General features: G+C 41.6%; 1 protein-coding gene across 1 annotated transcript in view; it reads left to right on the forward strand.

Moving 5' to 3' along the window:
• fat3a (FAT atypical cadherin 3a) overlaps positions 1–17238 on the forward strand; it is a 170098-nt gene that overhangs the window by 56182 nt on the left and 96678 nt on the right. Inside the window, exons 3-4 of the mRNA XM_026192655.2 lie at positions 8776–9099; positions 12706–12767. Of these exons, the coding sequence (XP_026048440.2) occupies positions 8776–9099; positions 12706–12767 (386 nt within the window). The remainder of the gene's footprint in view (positions 1–8775; positions 9100–12705; positions 12768–17238) is intronic.

Consider the following 17238-nt stretch of genomic DNA (forward strand, 5'->3'; position numbering starts at 1 on the left):
AAAATCACCATAGGCGGCAGTTTCTGTCCATTAGCATGGCAGCCAAGCACAACAGTGAAAGAAGACTTTTCGTGCCCCGTTGTGCGTATCGCTACCGTGCTGGTCCCCTTCTTCTCCACAGTGTGACTCACCGGGATGTCGAAAGTGAGTGGGACCTCGTCCATGTTTGTGATGTGGCTGGGCTGGATGTTTTTGTCGCCGATGTGTTTGCTGCAGTAAGAGCGGAAGATGGCCAGCTTTTCCTTATAATCCGCTGGAAGTTGCTGAGCTACCGTAGTCCTGGTCCGGATGGAAAAATGGCACCGTTTCATAAAACGAAAGCACCAAGACGGACCTCCTTGGAAATGTTCAATGTTCATCTCTTCAGCTAGTGAAACTGCTTTTAGCCGAATGGTGACCGTCGAAACACTTCTCCCGCTCGTTCTTTGCTCGATGATCCACCGCTCGAGTCTTTCCTCCAACTTGGGCCACTGCGCCTTATGTCCGCGGAAACTCAGCTGCGTTTTCTTGACCTGCCGGAGCTTGTTTTCTAGCTTCCTCCATTTGCGAACCATCGATTCGTTAATCTTAAATTCTCTCGCCGCTGCTCGATTTCCATGTTCCTCCGCGTAGCTGATGGCCTTCAGTTTAAACTGTGCTTCGTAAGCGTGTCTCTTTGCCATTTTCAGGGTTGTTAAAACAACGATGTCCTGCATAACGCACATACCTGTTCTTTTATACAAGTATGTGCGATTGTCCCGGTATATACGATCAACGCCCACACTTCACCCTTTAACGTTCTCATGGTGTTCTCTACTACGTCCTCCTTACAACACATAGGGCGCGCCGCACTTTTTGAAGAAAATCTAAGACTTTTAAGTGCGCCTTATGGTCGTGAAAATACGGTATGTTGTTGGAGAGAGAAATAACATCGTGGAAGAGACATAAAGTGAGTAAAAAACGTCCTAAATGCATATAGAGTTTATTTAGAACTACAAATTAAATTTATTTTAGCAATTATTGTTTTTTTTTTAATGTCACAATTCCAACCCTGCTCCTTTACCCGGGCTTGGACCGGCAAAAGTGACCTGAAATAGGCACTCTGGTGGAGTTACTTTGTGTGTGTGTTTATAAGTAGTTTTAAACCTTGTGATCCACAAAACAGCATACGAGTAAAAGAAGAACTGACTGCGTTACAGCACCCACTGCTTGTTGAGAGTAAAAGCGATACGCGCTTTCACGTCTTTTTTTAGCGACTTTTTTTCTAAAAAAAAGTCGCTAAGGGGTCTGAAAACTCGCTAAATATAGCGACAAAGTCGCTAAGTTGGCAACACTGGCTTGAACCCATTTGCCACAGCAGATGCCCCCAATTTTAGGTAAGTGAATGTGTTTAATTGTAGGCAGGGACATTACTGGATATTCTTGTGTAATTGCTACTGAATAATTTATGTTATGCTTTGTTATTGATACAGAAGAATATTTATTTTATTATTTTACATTTACAATTTTTTTTCCTGGGGACCCTGTGACACTCCATTGAAGAGCCGTAGGCTGGATCTCTTAAGATCTCACTGTTGGGTTTGTAAGGCCATGTTACTCCTAAATTTCTATCTTGTTCAAAGAGAAGATATAAAAATATTCTGCAGTAGAACAAAAACGTAACAAAACCATGAATCAACATAAGAACATTACCCGATGCTGCAGAAGTGAAGCAGAGTAATGTTACAGAGACTTTATTAGAGACATGGCTAAGCGTTTTGTAATTTGGCATCACTGTAAAATGTTTATATTTCTTCAGTATTGAACAGCAGAAATGAGGCTTTAGCGACCGACAGCGCTGTACACAATGGTAGACTGGTGTGTAATAAGCAAATGAATAATGCAGAAAACAGAGATTTAAGATGGGGAAACTGTTCTTGAAGTGCATTTTGGTCTGAGAGGGACAAAACCTGTAGCTCAAAATCTGTGTGCTGTCGACTCACTGATGCGTCAGGTCCACACTTTGTGTTTACATTTATCTGGAATCTGTTTACTTTCTCTCATTTACTGTTTTAGCTGTTTGGTGGTTGTTGAAATAGGTTGGTGACCTCCTGGCATTACTGGCAAAATGCATTTATATTTAACAATTGATTCAGGATTTAATGAATCAATATTGCGTTATTCAAGCTAAAATCAGTTTTAACCCTCTCAAGGCAGGCGTTGCCGATTTGCAACAGTTAAAAACTAACAACCTAATTACTCCACATACATATTTTATGAGGGTTTTTTTTTTACTCAGAAGTACCACTGCAGGACTTGGTTGTGCATTAGCAACAAAAAGTTTAATTTGAGCCTGAGAGGGTTAATCGGAATATCGATTATTGAAACCCACCCTACTACTCACCTCTATCTATCCGTCTGGACTATCAAACGCACATACATGTAGGCCAACGGGAATATCTGGACCACAGCCAATTAAAGAGGTCCCACCCCTGACTATCTCTGATTGGTTTAGACCACGATTTGGGCATAATGTATGTTTGTTTGTTGTTGAGCACACGGACTTTCAGACTTGCGGGCACTTTTTAAAAAAATTTCTTTTACTCAAACGGCTGGTCGCACTGGTGCAACCTAGGATTTTTTTTTAGTTGCACCATTGAGAAATTAGGTCACATTTGCAACTCAATTGGTCACACTGTAGAGCCCTGATAAGAAATCAAAAGTACAAAATAAACTCAAAATGCTGGGTCACAAACCCAGCCCCCTGAAATGTTATCCGCTTAAGCCTAATCTAAAAAGTGGAGACGATGTCTGTCTTTCAAATTCAAACTGGGAACTGGTTCTACTTAAGAGGGCCTTGAAAGCTGAAGGCTATGCCACACATTCAAACTGCTACAGCACAGTTCTTTTAATTTCAGTGGTAGCAAAATATTCTGAACTGCTCTTTGAGCATTTTTGGAGGAATAGGATTTAGTAATAAATTGAAAAAAATTGCTTAAGTTGTTGAATGTAGAAAGGTCGATATGAGAGAAAACCTTAAGTAAATTTCAGCAGTTATGAAATTTGCGCCACTTTATGACACGTGTGCGATGGATTTGAATATTCATCAAGTCATTACTAGGTAAAGCTTAAGGACTGCTTGGCTTAATGGGGCTCTAACTCTTTGTCAGGCTGGCTAAAGTGCTGTTACTGTAATTCAAAAAATTAAACATTATCTAAATATGATCACTCAAAAATAGTGTTTTTAGGGAGTACTGTTAAATGTCCATTTCCTAAGACATATATCAGGACAGTTCCAGAGTTTGTTAAAATAGAATGCGATCATTTACGATCCGGGATTAATATTACTGACTTACCCAACTTGACACTGGAGACGCTTGGATAAGTGCAAATTCTATTTTATTCACACACTTTGGCTGAAAATAACACAGCTTAAAACTCACTGCTCCTCTGCTCTGTTTTCATACATCCAGCTCAGTACTCTCCTTCTCCCAACATGCTACTGTTTTTAGAGACAGCAGAGGCATGATTAAATATCTACCCACAGCTGCGTCAAGCAGACTCCCCTACCAGTGCCTCTGAACCCACTGCACCACCCCTCCACTGCGGTTGAGCCTTATATATTGATGTTAAAATAACCCACTATATAACTTTTTTTCTGAACTGAGGACTAGATCAGATAAAAAGTCAGGGGAGAAGTAAAACTGAACACGCTGACATCACACATGGACATGAACCTTCAAAGTAAAAAAGGAAATAACTGTCATGAAATGCTGTGTGGCAGGCAGGAGATGAGGACTCAAAGTGCAGGACTCAGACTCAGGGGATGAACTCAAAATCACAGCTTTATTTGCTGGTCACAGAAAAACGAGCATACAAAGTAAACTAAGCTAAACTGGGAAACAATGAGCTAAAACTCACAGGGAGATCCACACAGCATGAGGGACGACGCGACACAGACTCAGAGAAACACAGGGTTTAAATACACTGGGAAGCAACGAGGGGAATGAGACACAGAAGGAGAGCACAGCTGGGGGAAATAAGAACTGACAAGACAAGGAAGCGTAAACTGAACACATTCACATAAGACACGGACCTTCAATGTAAAACAGGAAGTATGACACAGAGACGCGAACTAGACTAGGGGAGACAGAGCAACTAAGAACACAGACAACACCAACAACAAAGAGACACAGAGGGCAGCTACTAAATACTCAGAGAACTAAACAGAATACAAGAAAACCAAACTAAGACACTACACTAAAGAATAAGCTGGGACAACAAAGAGAACTAAGAACATAATACAAAAAACTCAGAGGCACAAGAAACTCAAAACACTGGGTCACAGACCCAGGACCGTGACAATAACAACACAAAGACGCAGACAAGACTCTAAACTACACCTGCAGGAAAAACGAGGACACCAAAACAAAACCTAAGAACTAAACCCTTAACTAAACTGAAACATAGAATTCTAATAATAGTCAAGGAAGAACAAGAATCAGAATATAATACAAAATACAAAATCAAACCAAAACATGACAACTCAAAATACTGGGTCAAACTGACCCAGAACCGTGACACATCAAGTATTTCGAGATGTACAGCTCTGCAACACATACAAGTGAAGAGAAGACCATACTTCTTCAGTTCCTTTCTTGCATCCTTCACATAGAACAGTCCAAAGCAATCCATGCCACAATATGTGAATGGAGGGGTAATTTCCATTCTGTCCTCTGGCAAATCTGCCATTTTTGGATCTTGTGTGTTCCTTCTATACTTCCTGCATGTGACACACTTAAAGATATGTGAGGCAACTGCACTGCTGCATCCAATGACCCATATCCCATTAGATCGCAATTCATTTACAGTCATACCTCTTCCTTGATGCTGTACTTTCTCATGATAATGCTTGATCAATAAAGAAGACACGTGACTTGTTTTTGGCAGAATGGCAGGATGTTTAACACGTGGATGAAGATCACTTTTTGTTAAGCGGCCGCCTAATCTCAGCACACCCTGCTCATCCAAAAATTGACTTAATTTGCATAGCTAGTTTGTTTTGTCTTTGGATTTTACGTCCTTGCATTGCTGTAAATTCTTGATTTCACTGCTGAATGCTTCTCTTTGGACCAATCTGATTATGAAAAGTTCAGCTTGTTGTCTTTCCTCAACACTTGTACTTCCATTGAGTTTGGGACCAAGACCCTTGACTTGCTTAGCATGACGTTTAAGACAAGCAATAGCCTTAACAGCTCTTTTCCAGTCAGAAAACTTAGTCAGGCGGTCCAACAATGTTCTATTTAACCTTGCACCTGGTGTTGAACATCTGAGCCCTTCGAAGTTCTGGATCATTGTCACTAACCTCTCCCACCTGAGCATCTCTGGTGGGTAGCTCCTTTTCCCACAGAAAGTCTGGGCCAGTGAACCAATTTGAAGCAACGAGCTGATCTGCCGATAACCCTCCTGAAGCATGGTCCGCCGGATTGTCTTCGGATTGCACATGATACCATTGGTTGAGTTGAGTGTTTCTTGACAGTTACTCTGAACTGAAAGTCATCAGAGGATACGCACCATTGCACACCCAGTGCTCTTTCTAGGAGCGGCTCCCCTAAATCTATGTCCAGCTCTTTGACAATGTCAGCACACTGTTCCTTTGGTATTGACTCCAATACCTTCTTGCTGTTGGGAATGAACTTGTGTAGTCTAAGCTTGCCTGCACTGCAGAACTCTCTCGCTTCCTTAATCAGCTCGATTGCCTCAGCATCAGACCTTACACTCACCAGTCCATCATCAACATAAAAATTTCTTCAGATGAACTTGACAGTGCTTTGGCTAAATCGATCCTGACCTTCTGTGGCTAGATGTTTAAGTCCAAAATTGGCACAGCCAGGTGAGGAAGCTGCTCTAAACAAATGGACTTTCATCCAAAAAACTGATGGCAGAGACTCGAGATCACCATTCTCCCACCATAAGAACCTCAAGTAGTCTTGGTCTTCAGACTTTACATGGAATTGATGGAACATTCATTCCACATCACACATAACAGCGACTGGGCCCTTTCGAAATCTACAAAGAACTCCCACCAAGGTGTTTGTGAGCTCTGGCCCTGTAAGAAGGTGGTCATTCAATGATATATCTTGAAATCTTGCCGAGCAATCGAAGACCACTCGCAGTTTCTCTGGCTTTTGAGGGTGGTATACACCATGGTGGGGAATACAGTGGGGCAAAAAAAAGTATTTAGTCAGCCACCGATTGTGCAAGTTCCCCCACCTAAAATGATGACAGAGGTCAGTAATTTGCACCAGAGGTACACTTCAACTGTGAGAGACAGAATGTGAAAAAAAAAATCCATGAATCCACATGGTAGGATTTGTAAAGAATTTATTCGTAAATCAGGGTGGAAAATAAGTATTTGGTCAATAACAAAAATACAACTCAATACTTTGTAACATAACCTTTGTTGGCAATAACAGAGGTCAAACGTTTACTATAGGTCTTTACCAGGTTTGCACACACAGTAGCTGGTATTTTGGCCCATTCCTCCATGCAGATCTTCTCGAGAGCAGTGATGTTTTGGGGCTGTCGCCGAGCAACACGGACTTTCAACTCCCGCCACAGATTTTCTATGGGGTTGAGGTCTGGAGACTGGCTAGGCCACTCCAGGACTTTCAAATGCTTCTTACGGAGCCACTCCTTTGTTGCCCGGGCGGTGTGTTTTGGATCATTGTCATGTTGGAAGACCCAGCCTCGTTTCATCTTCAAAGTTCTCACTGATGGAAGGAGGTTTTGGCTCAAAATCTCACGATACATGGCCCCATTCATTCTGTCCTTAACACGGATCAGTCGTCCTGTCCCCTTGGCAGAAAAACAGCCCCATAGCATGATGTTTCCACCCCCATGCTTCACAGTAGGTACGGTGTTCTTGGGATGCAACTCAGTATTCTTCTTCCTCCAAACACGACGAGTTGAGTTTATACCAAAGAGTTCTACTTTGGTTTCATCTGACCACATGACATTCTCCCAATCCTCTGCTGTATCATCCATGTGCTCTCTGGCAAACTTCAGACGGGCCTGGACATGCACTGGCTTCAGCAGCGGAACACGTCTGGCACTGCGGGATTTGATTCCCTGCAGTTGTAGTGTGTTACTGATGGTGACCTTTGTTACTTTGGTCCCAGCTCTCTGCAGGTCATTCACCAGGTCCCCCCGTGTGGTTCTGGGATCTTTGCTCACCATTCTCATTATCATTTTGACCTTGATCTCACCTTGGGTCAACACACCTGAACCACATGATTAGTTCGTTACCAGGCCTCTGGAGAACTGCAGGAGCTAATTTAGCCATTTAAATCAACTGTGTTGGTTGAAGGACATATCTAAAACCTGCAGGGACACCGGCCCTCGAGGCCTGGAGTTGCCCACCCCTGCTCTAGCTGATACTGCGTGGCTTTTTGGTTCCATCTGTTGCTTAACCAGTCAGGCAACTTGGCTGTCAGTTTTTGATTTTCAATGCCATCATCAAGAATACGCAGACTCTCATTGTGAGCCATGGCACATTCACAACTGTGTAAAAAGTCCACAAATTTCCTTACGTCAGCGCTCTCTCTTCACGCTGTTTTTGGCCAGTCATGTAATTTGTCTCGGCAGGCTTTTGGCAATCATAAAAGGCTGGCTGTATCGCTCATTGAGCAGTTCCCATGCAGCATCATATGCAGTATCTGAACCAATCAGAAAATAACCGTCTAATGCCTCTCTAGCCACTCCTCCAACAGATTTCTGAAGGAAGAATATTTTCTCTGAGCTTGGAATGTTTTTCTTTTCAATTAGAGCTTGGAAGGATGACTTCCAATGATTAAACTTGAGTGGATCACCACTAAAAACTGTGGGCTCTGGAATAGGTAGCCTATTTGCTGATATAATAATAATGGATTGGATTTATATAGCGCTTTTCAAGGCACCCAAAGCGCTTTACAATACCATTATTCATTCACTCTCACATTCATACACTGGTGGAGGCAAGCTACAGTTGTAGCCACAGCTGCCCTGGGGCAGACTGACAGAAGCGAGGCTGCCATATCGCACCATCGGCCCCTCTGGCCAACACCAGTACGCAAGTAGGGTAAAGTGTCTTGCCCAAGGACAGAACGACCAGGACAGAGAGCCCGGGGATCGACCTGATTGAGTCAGTCAGGCTATACAGACCTATAGGATAAATACTGTTTATAAATACATTCATATTATGATCATTCTCACTGTACTTTATGTATATATTAAAAGGAAAATCTTTGTGTATTTTAATGTATATAGTAACCCATGTGTCCATAGTATAGCATTTTCCGTTTTTTTTAATTTCCAGGCTATTTTTCTTATTTATTTTTTATTGTTTTCTAATGCATCTCTAATTCACCTTTTCTTGTTGTCCCTTGCGCTGCTGTAACAAGTGAATTTCCCCAGTGTGGGATTAAATAAAGTCTATGTCTAACATAAATACAGAGACATGGAAACATGGATTGTATTACTCTGATGGATGTATCAGAGCAACTTGGGGTTGTCCTCTTGCCCAAGGATTTTTGGCATGCAGACTGGGGCTAACATTGAGCCACCAATCTTCGGATTATTAAATGACCTTCTCTACCTGCTGAACTACAAAATGGAAATGATTCACTGAAATTTCTATTCTTGTTTAAAATAGAACTAGCCAGTTGTACAGCTACAGTGTAAAACAGCTTTGGCATTACTTGAATAGGTGGCATTTCTTTTTTTGATACTTTTGTAGTAAGCTCTTGCTCTTGTTCTTTTTGTCTTTTCCCCTATTAGGCGTGATCTACACCACTGATATGTTGGACCGAGAGAGCAAGGACTCCTATTGGCTAACAGTTTATGCCACCGACCACGGTGTGGTTCCTCAGTTCACCAGTATTGACGTATTTATCCAGGTGGAGGATGTTAATGACAACGCCCCGTTGACTTCTGAACCTCTGTACCGAACCTCAGTGCCTGAGAATTCTCCACGTGATGTTTCTGTAATCCAGATCGAGGCTCAAGATCCTGATGCCACACTCTCCACTACTGCTGAGAGGCTCAACTACCGCATTATTAGTGGAAACCCACAGAATTTCTTCACCGTCAATACCCGCACTGGTGAGAAAGCATGTGTGCATCTTTCATCAAAAAGGTAGTGCTATATGTTAACATAAGCAAATTTAATTAGAAACCAGGAGTTGTAATTATAGGTTTAGGTTATAGGTTATTTTTTTCACTAATGAATTATCTTTCTTTTGTCTGCTGTGCATAACAAGTAGCAGTAACACTTACAGCTTGGTAATAAAGTGATAATAGCAGGGTAACAAGGCAGAAACAAGAACCTAATAATATGGTAATTTCTAAGTTATTACCACTAAATTACAAAGCAGTAACCAATTACTGCGACAAAATGTTTCTCCCACTCAAAACGCTATGTCCAGATGAACAGAATCAACCTTTAGGGATTTACTTAGCTTGATAATTGAGCATGCATCAAGACATCCAAGTAATTTAATCCTAACAACAACGGTTACAATTGAGTAGAAGTATACTGAAATTCATGTAATTGGATAATAGACCCCCAAAACTGGGGGTAATAATGTGGAAATAAAAACATCCCCATGAGGCAAAACCAATTAGTAGTAGGTCTCTCAAAGTCCACCATCATCTCCACTGTCTTGAGCAGGGTGAGCTCCAGGTATGACATGTTCAGTTTTTTCTTAAGGAAGTACAGGAGAATGTCTATGGTTTAAAATATGTAATTGGCTTCAACAATTGAAATTACAAGTTTACAGCGCTGGACCTCGGTGTGAAATCAGCCACCTGCCTCACATGAAGGATGACCTTCAGATTGGGCTATACAGTTTTACAATAACAAGTATTATTATGACTACTTCCGGAAGCGGCATGGCGGTCCCTCTGTCTCCCTGTGAATCTTCTCCTCTCTCCGTTCACATCTGACCTCGCCCGTATCTGCTCCTTTCCTGGAATAAAACAGAGAAGACGCCTCCCTGCCTATACTTGATTATTAATATTATCCTACTAATTCTATTTATCTATTCTATTTATTCTATTCTGTCTAAGTTTGGGACATTCTGTTCGGACTCCCTTGGCTCAGAAAATATCATCCTGACTGTTAACCAGTTATGTGTAAGCATGTTCTGGACCAGACAGTGGATTCATGGATGTACCTGTCATCCATGAACTTAAAGAGTTTCACAGATTATTCTCCTGAGGAGCATCCATTAGTGTAGAGGGAGAAGAGCAGTGAGGAAAAAACATACCCCTGGGGGAGGCCGGTGCTGATGGTCTTAGTGGGATGTGATGCTTTTTCAGTGCTCACCTGCTGCTTGCTTGTAGTCATTTAATCCTTTGGTGGACTTCTTTGAGATCAAGATGACAGTGGAGCATTTGAAGCAGGAGGGGACTTCACACAGCTCCAGAGATCTCTTAAAGATGGAGGCCAGTTGGTTGGCACAGACTTTCAGATAGGAGGGAAACACACCATCAGGTCCTGGAGCTTTTCTAGTCTTCTGTCTCTGGAAGAGCAGACACACATCGTCCTCAAGGATCTTTAATGCAGGTCGGGGGTCAGAGGGGAGGGGGATGAGGGCTGCAAGTAGTTTTTTTTGTGTAGGCATTAGGTGAGGGTGAGCCGGTGGGAGGTATGAATGATTGTCTTTCAAATCTGCAGTAGAAGGTGTTAAGGTTGTTAGCCATTCGGCTTCTCTTCAGGGTGCTGGGATGCACTCCTGTAGCTGGGGATGTGCTGCAGGCCTCTGAAAACTGGTGTAGGGTTGCTGGCTAAGAAGTTGTTTTTAAGCTTCTCCCTTCAGTTCCTTTTACCCTGATCTTCTTGCTCAGCTCATTTCTGGCCTACTTGTACAGGGCCCAGCCCCTGCTGCTGTAGGTCTCCTCCTTGGTCCTTCTTGGCGCAGCTTCTTCAGAATTGGAGTGAACCATGGTTTGTTATTATTGCATTTGCAAAAGGTCTTAGTCTGCCCACACAAGTCTGCACAAAAACTTATGTATGATGTCAGTATGTTCATTCAAATCGGAAGTTGCAGCTTCAAAAACACTCCAGTCTGTGCAGTCAAGGCAGGATTGTAATTTGTCCCAAGTGCTTGGTCCACTTCTTCATAGTTTTAAGTTAAGTTCTTCATAGTTTTTAAAATAATTAAAAGTATTAGTCATTGTATTGCCATGTAGATATATCATAGACAGATCACTGAAAAATATAGCCATTACAGACGTAGTAATGCTAATGAGAGGAAAGACCAAAGCATAAGCCAAAACAAGTCAAAGCTGGCCGACAGTTTGAATTGACTGATCTAGCCTTCGTTCAAGTCCGCCCTTACTTCCATGTTTTTCCGGTCGCCAGCACCACGGTGTGAAAACTTTAAAATGGACCCAGAAATGTCGCTCCATTTTTTGTACATTTTTAGTTCTCTTGGAGCTAGAAAAACTTTGTCATCGCCGGCATGTTTTGTACCTTAAGCTCATCAGAGACAATCATATGCAGGTAAAATAATTTCCTTTAATCTACACGCATTTAGGAATTACTAGTTTCATGGATAATTTCAGTGCCTGAATGATTGTGCACATTTACTGTTTCATATAAAATGTGTAAACTAAATCTCTTTGAAACTTATAGAAGAACTTTTTCTATTTCTATTTATTTTCTATTATTCATTTGATCCTGTAACTTATTTGTGTGCATAGATAGGCTGTAAAAATGTCACAAAGCTGAAAACATTGTTATTTTTGAGTTCACAAAAAAGCTTAGTTACACAGATAAAGTGTATAAAATTTAAGTCTTTTCACAACTTATTTGTATATTTTACTTAAGCTTAATAATCAGAATAATGCTTTAATCTCTTCAAATGAATGAAATCATACCTTTCTACAAAAACTGTTTATGTTGTTCTCCACCTTTTCCTTAACCAGACCAGACCCTTGTCCTTGTACTGTAGGATTAACCTGAGTGTCCCAGTCCTGGACTGTTTTTTTAACCAGGAGGATCCCAGTCCTGATTTTTGTTGATGTATTATAAATATTCTTGTTTTATTGTTTTTGTTATTTACTTCAAACATATCACCAAAAGGTTAATTCGGAAAAATCAAAATTGACTCTAAAAGTGTATTCCTCTCCCGCATTACCTCCGTCTTCGTCCGCGATTGTTATAAGAAAAATCCTCCTGTGTGACCCGCAATGAATCATGGGATATGGTAGGCTACCAAGGATACACGCAACTCAACCTTCAAATCTGGGGAAAAGTAGGACGCATTTGTTGCCACATTTGGAGGACTTTTCAAATTTGGAAAGCTTTCGTCGCGTCACTGTGACATAATTGCCCAAAATTGTGGCCTACAAATGCTACCCCTGAATTTGGACACAGCATATGACTATATTAGAGAGTTGTTTTGATACAGAAGGAATCAGGGCTAGAAGATAACCCAGGTATCATAATGTAGGCATGAAGGAGACCTGTCTTCTGCTATAATTTGTTTTGACGATCCACATAAGCCTGGAATACCACCAGGCATACCACCCTTTAGAGTTGACCCAAAATGTATAAAGTGACGTTAACGGCATAACTGCATTAACGTGGCAAATCTCAGCACTAATTTTTAAGTTATCTCCAGTGAATTATCAGCAAACAGATTTCACATTTCCTAAATTCTTGTTTGATAGTTTAATTGTTGTCTACTGTTTATTTCTCAGGTCTGATCACCACAACCTCCAGGAAACTGGATCGTGAACAACAAACAGAGCATATTTTAGAGGTAAGGAAAGATTTGTAGCTTTAGAGATGAATGAAAAATGTTCAGCACCTGCAAGGTGCAAGGCTCCAAGGTGGTTGGTGCCAGTTAGGGTGGTAACCCCCAAAGCAGATGGTGGACAGGGAGCCATCAGGCTGAAAAAAAGTGTCCGTCGGACTTGATTAGCCTGCAGGAATTCAAAATCAGCCAATGGGTGCCAGCAGGCCAAGTGGAACACAGCTTGAGCAGTGGCTGAAGCAAAAATTTGGTTTTGGGAAGAGTTTAGTGAGGCCATGGAACAAGACCGTCAGACTGCCTAGAAGTTAGTGCCAATTTCAACTGAGGCGATGAAAGGCTCTAAGAGTTGTAGAGTTTTCTTAATTGACATGTCTCTACAATGTCACATGAAAATCTCTGTTGATACACTCAGGGTACGTACGGGTGCTTGAAATCCTTGAAAATGCTTGAATTTTAATGTTGTCTTTTCAAGGTTTGAAAAGTGCTTGAATTTCAGATGTGGTGCTTAAAAGTGCTTGAAAGTGTAACTGTATTTCATTCACAATAAATAGCTATCTGATTGAATAATTTTCTTATCAGGTAGAGAAATAAAATGAGTCGCAAAATGTAGAGGCAAAATTTCCCCGCCTGGGCTGCCTTGCCCCTCTGTCTGTTTCAATATATGACCCCGCCCCTCCCTCGGACAGTCGGGGATGAGTGCGCTAACATACCTGTAGGTTGCTGTTTTAATGAGTGTTTGATGGAAAACAACAATGGCGGAGTTTGCGCTCTCCAGTCGCATGATAGGTGAGTGCTAGTAAATAATTTTCCAGCACGTGTACGTTACACATGCTATTTTAAAAAAAAAAAATATGATTATTATTTTGCTAACTATCAAACTCTCTGGAGAAATGATTGATGCACTGAGTGTGATGCCTTATGGCAGCGCTATTATGGAATATGCTGTGAACTTTGCTAACATTACTTAGCAGTGATATGAGTTAATTTACTCAAGTGAAAGCTTTAAACAACGGTAAAAACGGCATTTTCTAAGGAGAGCGCTAGCAAACACGCTTTGCTTGTGAGTGTGTCAGTTCTACTAGTGAATGTGACAGATGCTGCAAAAAAGCCACCAAAAGCAGATTGAAGTGTAAACCCTGAGTGACACAGCTGCTGTCAGAACCTGCAGGTTTATCCCTGTGCTGTTCTCATCTGTGTTATAGTGGACACAAACTATTTTTTGGAGTTCCATAAGTAGTTTTTGTGCCTTCTTATTTGACGCAGAACACCTGATTTTTCTGTAAATAGTTTGAAATGGTTATATAAAAAACGTCTGAGCCTTGGCTGCATTTTTAGGTAAATAGTACCATATAACTTTGTTGTTTGCAAAACTTGTGCATATTTTTAAAAATGTACAATTTCTATTTGGTAAATGGCCTGTATTTGTATAGCGCTTTTCTAGTCCCTAAGGACCCCAAAGCGCTTTACACAACCTGTCATCCACCCATTCACACACACATTCACACACTGGTGATGGCAAGCTACAATGTAGCCACAGCCACCCTGGGGCACACTGACAGAGGCGAGGCTGCCGGACACTGGCGCCACCGGGCCCTCTGACCACCACCAGTAGGCAACGGGTGAAGTGTCTTGCCCAAGGACACAACGACCGAGACTGTCCAAGCCGGGGCTCGAACCGGCAACCTTCCGATTACAAGGCGAACTCCCAACTCTTGAGCCACGATCGCCCCATTTGCATTTCAAGTCATGAAAATGATTCGTTAAACATGCTTGTGGTTTTTACAGGCAAAAATATCACTTTCTACTTGTATTTTAAATTTTGTCTGAATTTAGATAAATTGTGCTGATACAGTATGTCAAAATGAGAAAATAACAGATTGGCAAGATAAAAGTTTTTAAAGGTGAAATATAGAGGCCAAATCAAAAGTAGTCAAAAACAGCCAATTATATCCTGGACCCCAGGTTTTTGGAGTATTTGAAATAATGGTAATATGACTGATCCATATGGTCACAAAGAATAGCCTCTTGTTTCTGTGCTACCAAAGTTCCCCGGCTTTCATTCAAAATGTGTTTATCGTCAGCACCGACACATTAAACTACTTAAACATTATGAATGTCTTCAAGCTAACACCGAGGCCTGTGGGGCACTATCAGCCACTGAGACAGTACACACATTTATATGTGCATTTGTATATGAATATTTCATACTGTAAGGCTGCCTGTTTATTTAAGGGAGATGAACAAAATACATTGGAATTGTACATAATAATATCACAGATGATAAATTCAATAGATTTTAAGTAGATACTTGTGCATTCTTAAAGTCTTATATGTTGAATTGAACTATGTGATCTGTTCAAAGCCTCCCAGTCAGTGCTGCTCTCCATGCCTGTCTGACTGTACATGATGTTTAAAGGTGACGTTTAGGACTTCAACAATAATACAGACAGCAATGTAGTTAGCAATAGAACAGTTTTATTGGGAATTAACTTAAAACAAACATCTGTCTCCTATTTTTTGTCACACAGGAAGGAAGCATCAATTTCTGACGAGAAGACTTATTTATTTCTTTTTTTTGTGGGGGGGGGGGGGGGGGGGGGGTTCAACAGGAGAAGAATATCTCTAACAAGTTGATTTGTTCACATTGTCACATCTTAATTTTTAAGTGAAATGTGCATTTTGAGTTTATACATTATGTATATAAGGCGACGTTTCCTTTTGCAGTATTTTTGTGTGGTTTGTTTTTCTATTTCTTAACAAAAGGTGAGCAAAGGTGTTTAAGTTCACCTAGGATGATTTGTCCTAATTTTCACATGGTCTTACTGAGGGGATGCAAATTGAAACATGCATTCTTTCTTTTGGGGGGGGGGCATGTGCTGGAAAAGCTTGAAAAGGGACCTTGAAAGTGCTTTAAAAGTGCTTGAATTTGACCCTAAAAAAGGCGTATGAACCCTGTACACTATATTGGCAGACCGGTTTGGTGGTTCCCATCTTTAAGGAAGAGGACCGGCGAGTGTGCTCCAACTATGGCGAGGTCACACTCCTCAGTCTTCCCAGGAAAGCCTTACCAGGGGCTGGAAAGGATAGTCCGTCTGTTAGTTGAACCTTGGATACAGGAGGAAAAATGTGTTTTTTGTCCTGGTTACAGAACACTGGACCAGCTTTTTACCAGCTTGAGGATATCTGAGGGTGTGTGGGAGCTTGCCCAACCAGTCTACCTGTGTTTTGTGGACTTGGAGAAGGCTTTCTACCTCAGAACATTATTTGGGAGGTGCCTGTGGAGTATGGAGTCTCTGGCCTGTTGCTGTGGGGCATTCGGATCTTATTTAACCAAGAGCTAGATTTGCATTGATGGCAATAAGTCAGACTTGTTTCCAGTGGGTGTTGGACTCCAGCTTGCACTGAAGTGGTTCATAGCTGAGTGTGACGCGGTGGGAATGAGAATAAGCACCTCTAAGTCTGAGGCCAAGGTCTTTAGCTGGAAAAGGGTAGAGTGCCCACCCCAGGTAAGGGATGAGTTGCTGCCCCAAGTGGAGGAATTTAAGTATCTCGGGGTCTTGTTTACAAGTGAGGGGAGAGGGGAGCAGGAAATCAACAGACTGATTGAGGCTGTAGCTGGAGTGATGCAGATGCTATACTGGTCTGTAGTGGTAAAGAGAGAGCTGAAAGTACGAGGCCAATCCCAAAAGTAAGAGCCCCAATTTTTTTAGAAATACAAAAAACTGTTTATTTCCCATAATATTTACATAATTTTAAAGCTTGAAGACTTATCTATTTGTCTACATAATCGCCATTTCAGTTGATGAATTTTTGTAGAGGCTGTGGCAGTTTTACAATGCCCATGTCATGCCTGCTCACTGCTGCAGAATTGCCTTCTGAACAAATGTTCTTTCAACTTTGGGAACAGATGGTAGTCACTGGGTGCGAAGTCCGAACTGTAGGGTGGGTGGGTGATGAAGTTTTGCAGGAGAGCGACAGTTTGACGGGTGACCTGTGGACACACGGTGTCGTAGAGAATCCTTGGACTGTAGGAGAAAGCCAGAGTACCTGGAGAGAACTCACGCAAATGCAGGGAGAACATCCAAACTCCACACTGAATGACACCGGGCTGATGGTGGAATTGACACCAAAGGGAGGACCTTCTTGTTGTGAGGCAACTAATCTCTGTGCGACCGTGCTGCCACAAATTGCATTATCGTTATATTAAAAAAAATTAACAACTTTAAAACCTGTAATTTAAAAGCTTGATTGATGTTAGAACAAATGAATTCTTAAGGCAATTCAGCCTGTATTTTGGGACTATCCTCTGCTGTAAGGCAAGAGCTCATATGAAGGACATGTAATGCATCTGACAGAACCCGCTGGGCCTGTCTGATTACCGACTGGTTGTAAATGCAGGGGTGGGAAAGATCTTCAGTCCTCCCAGTCACCTTCATGGCAGACCGCACCAGACACAACAGATTAGATTTTGCATGCA

This window comes from Astatotilapia calliptera, chromosome 14 (genome assembly GCF_964374335.1).
Source record: "Astatotilapia calliptera chromosome 14, fAstCal68.1, whole genome shotgun sequence".
NCBI lineage: Eukaryota > Metazoa > Chordata > Actinopteri > Cichliformes > Cichlidae > Astatotilapia > Astatotilapia calliptera.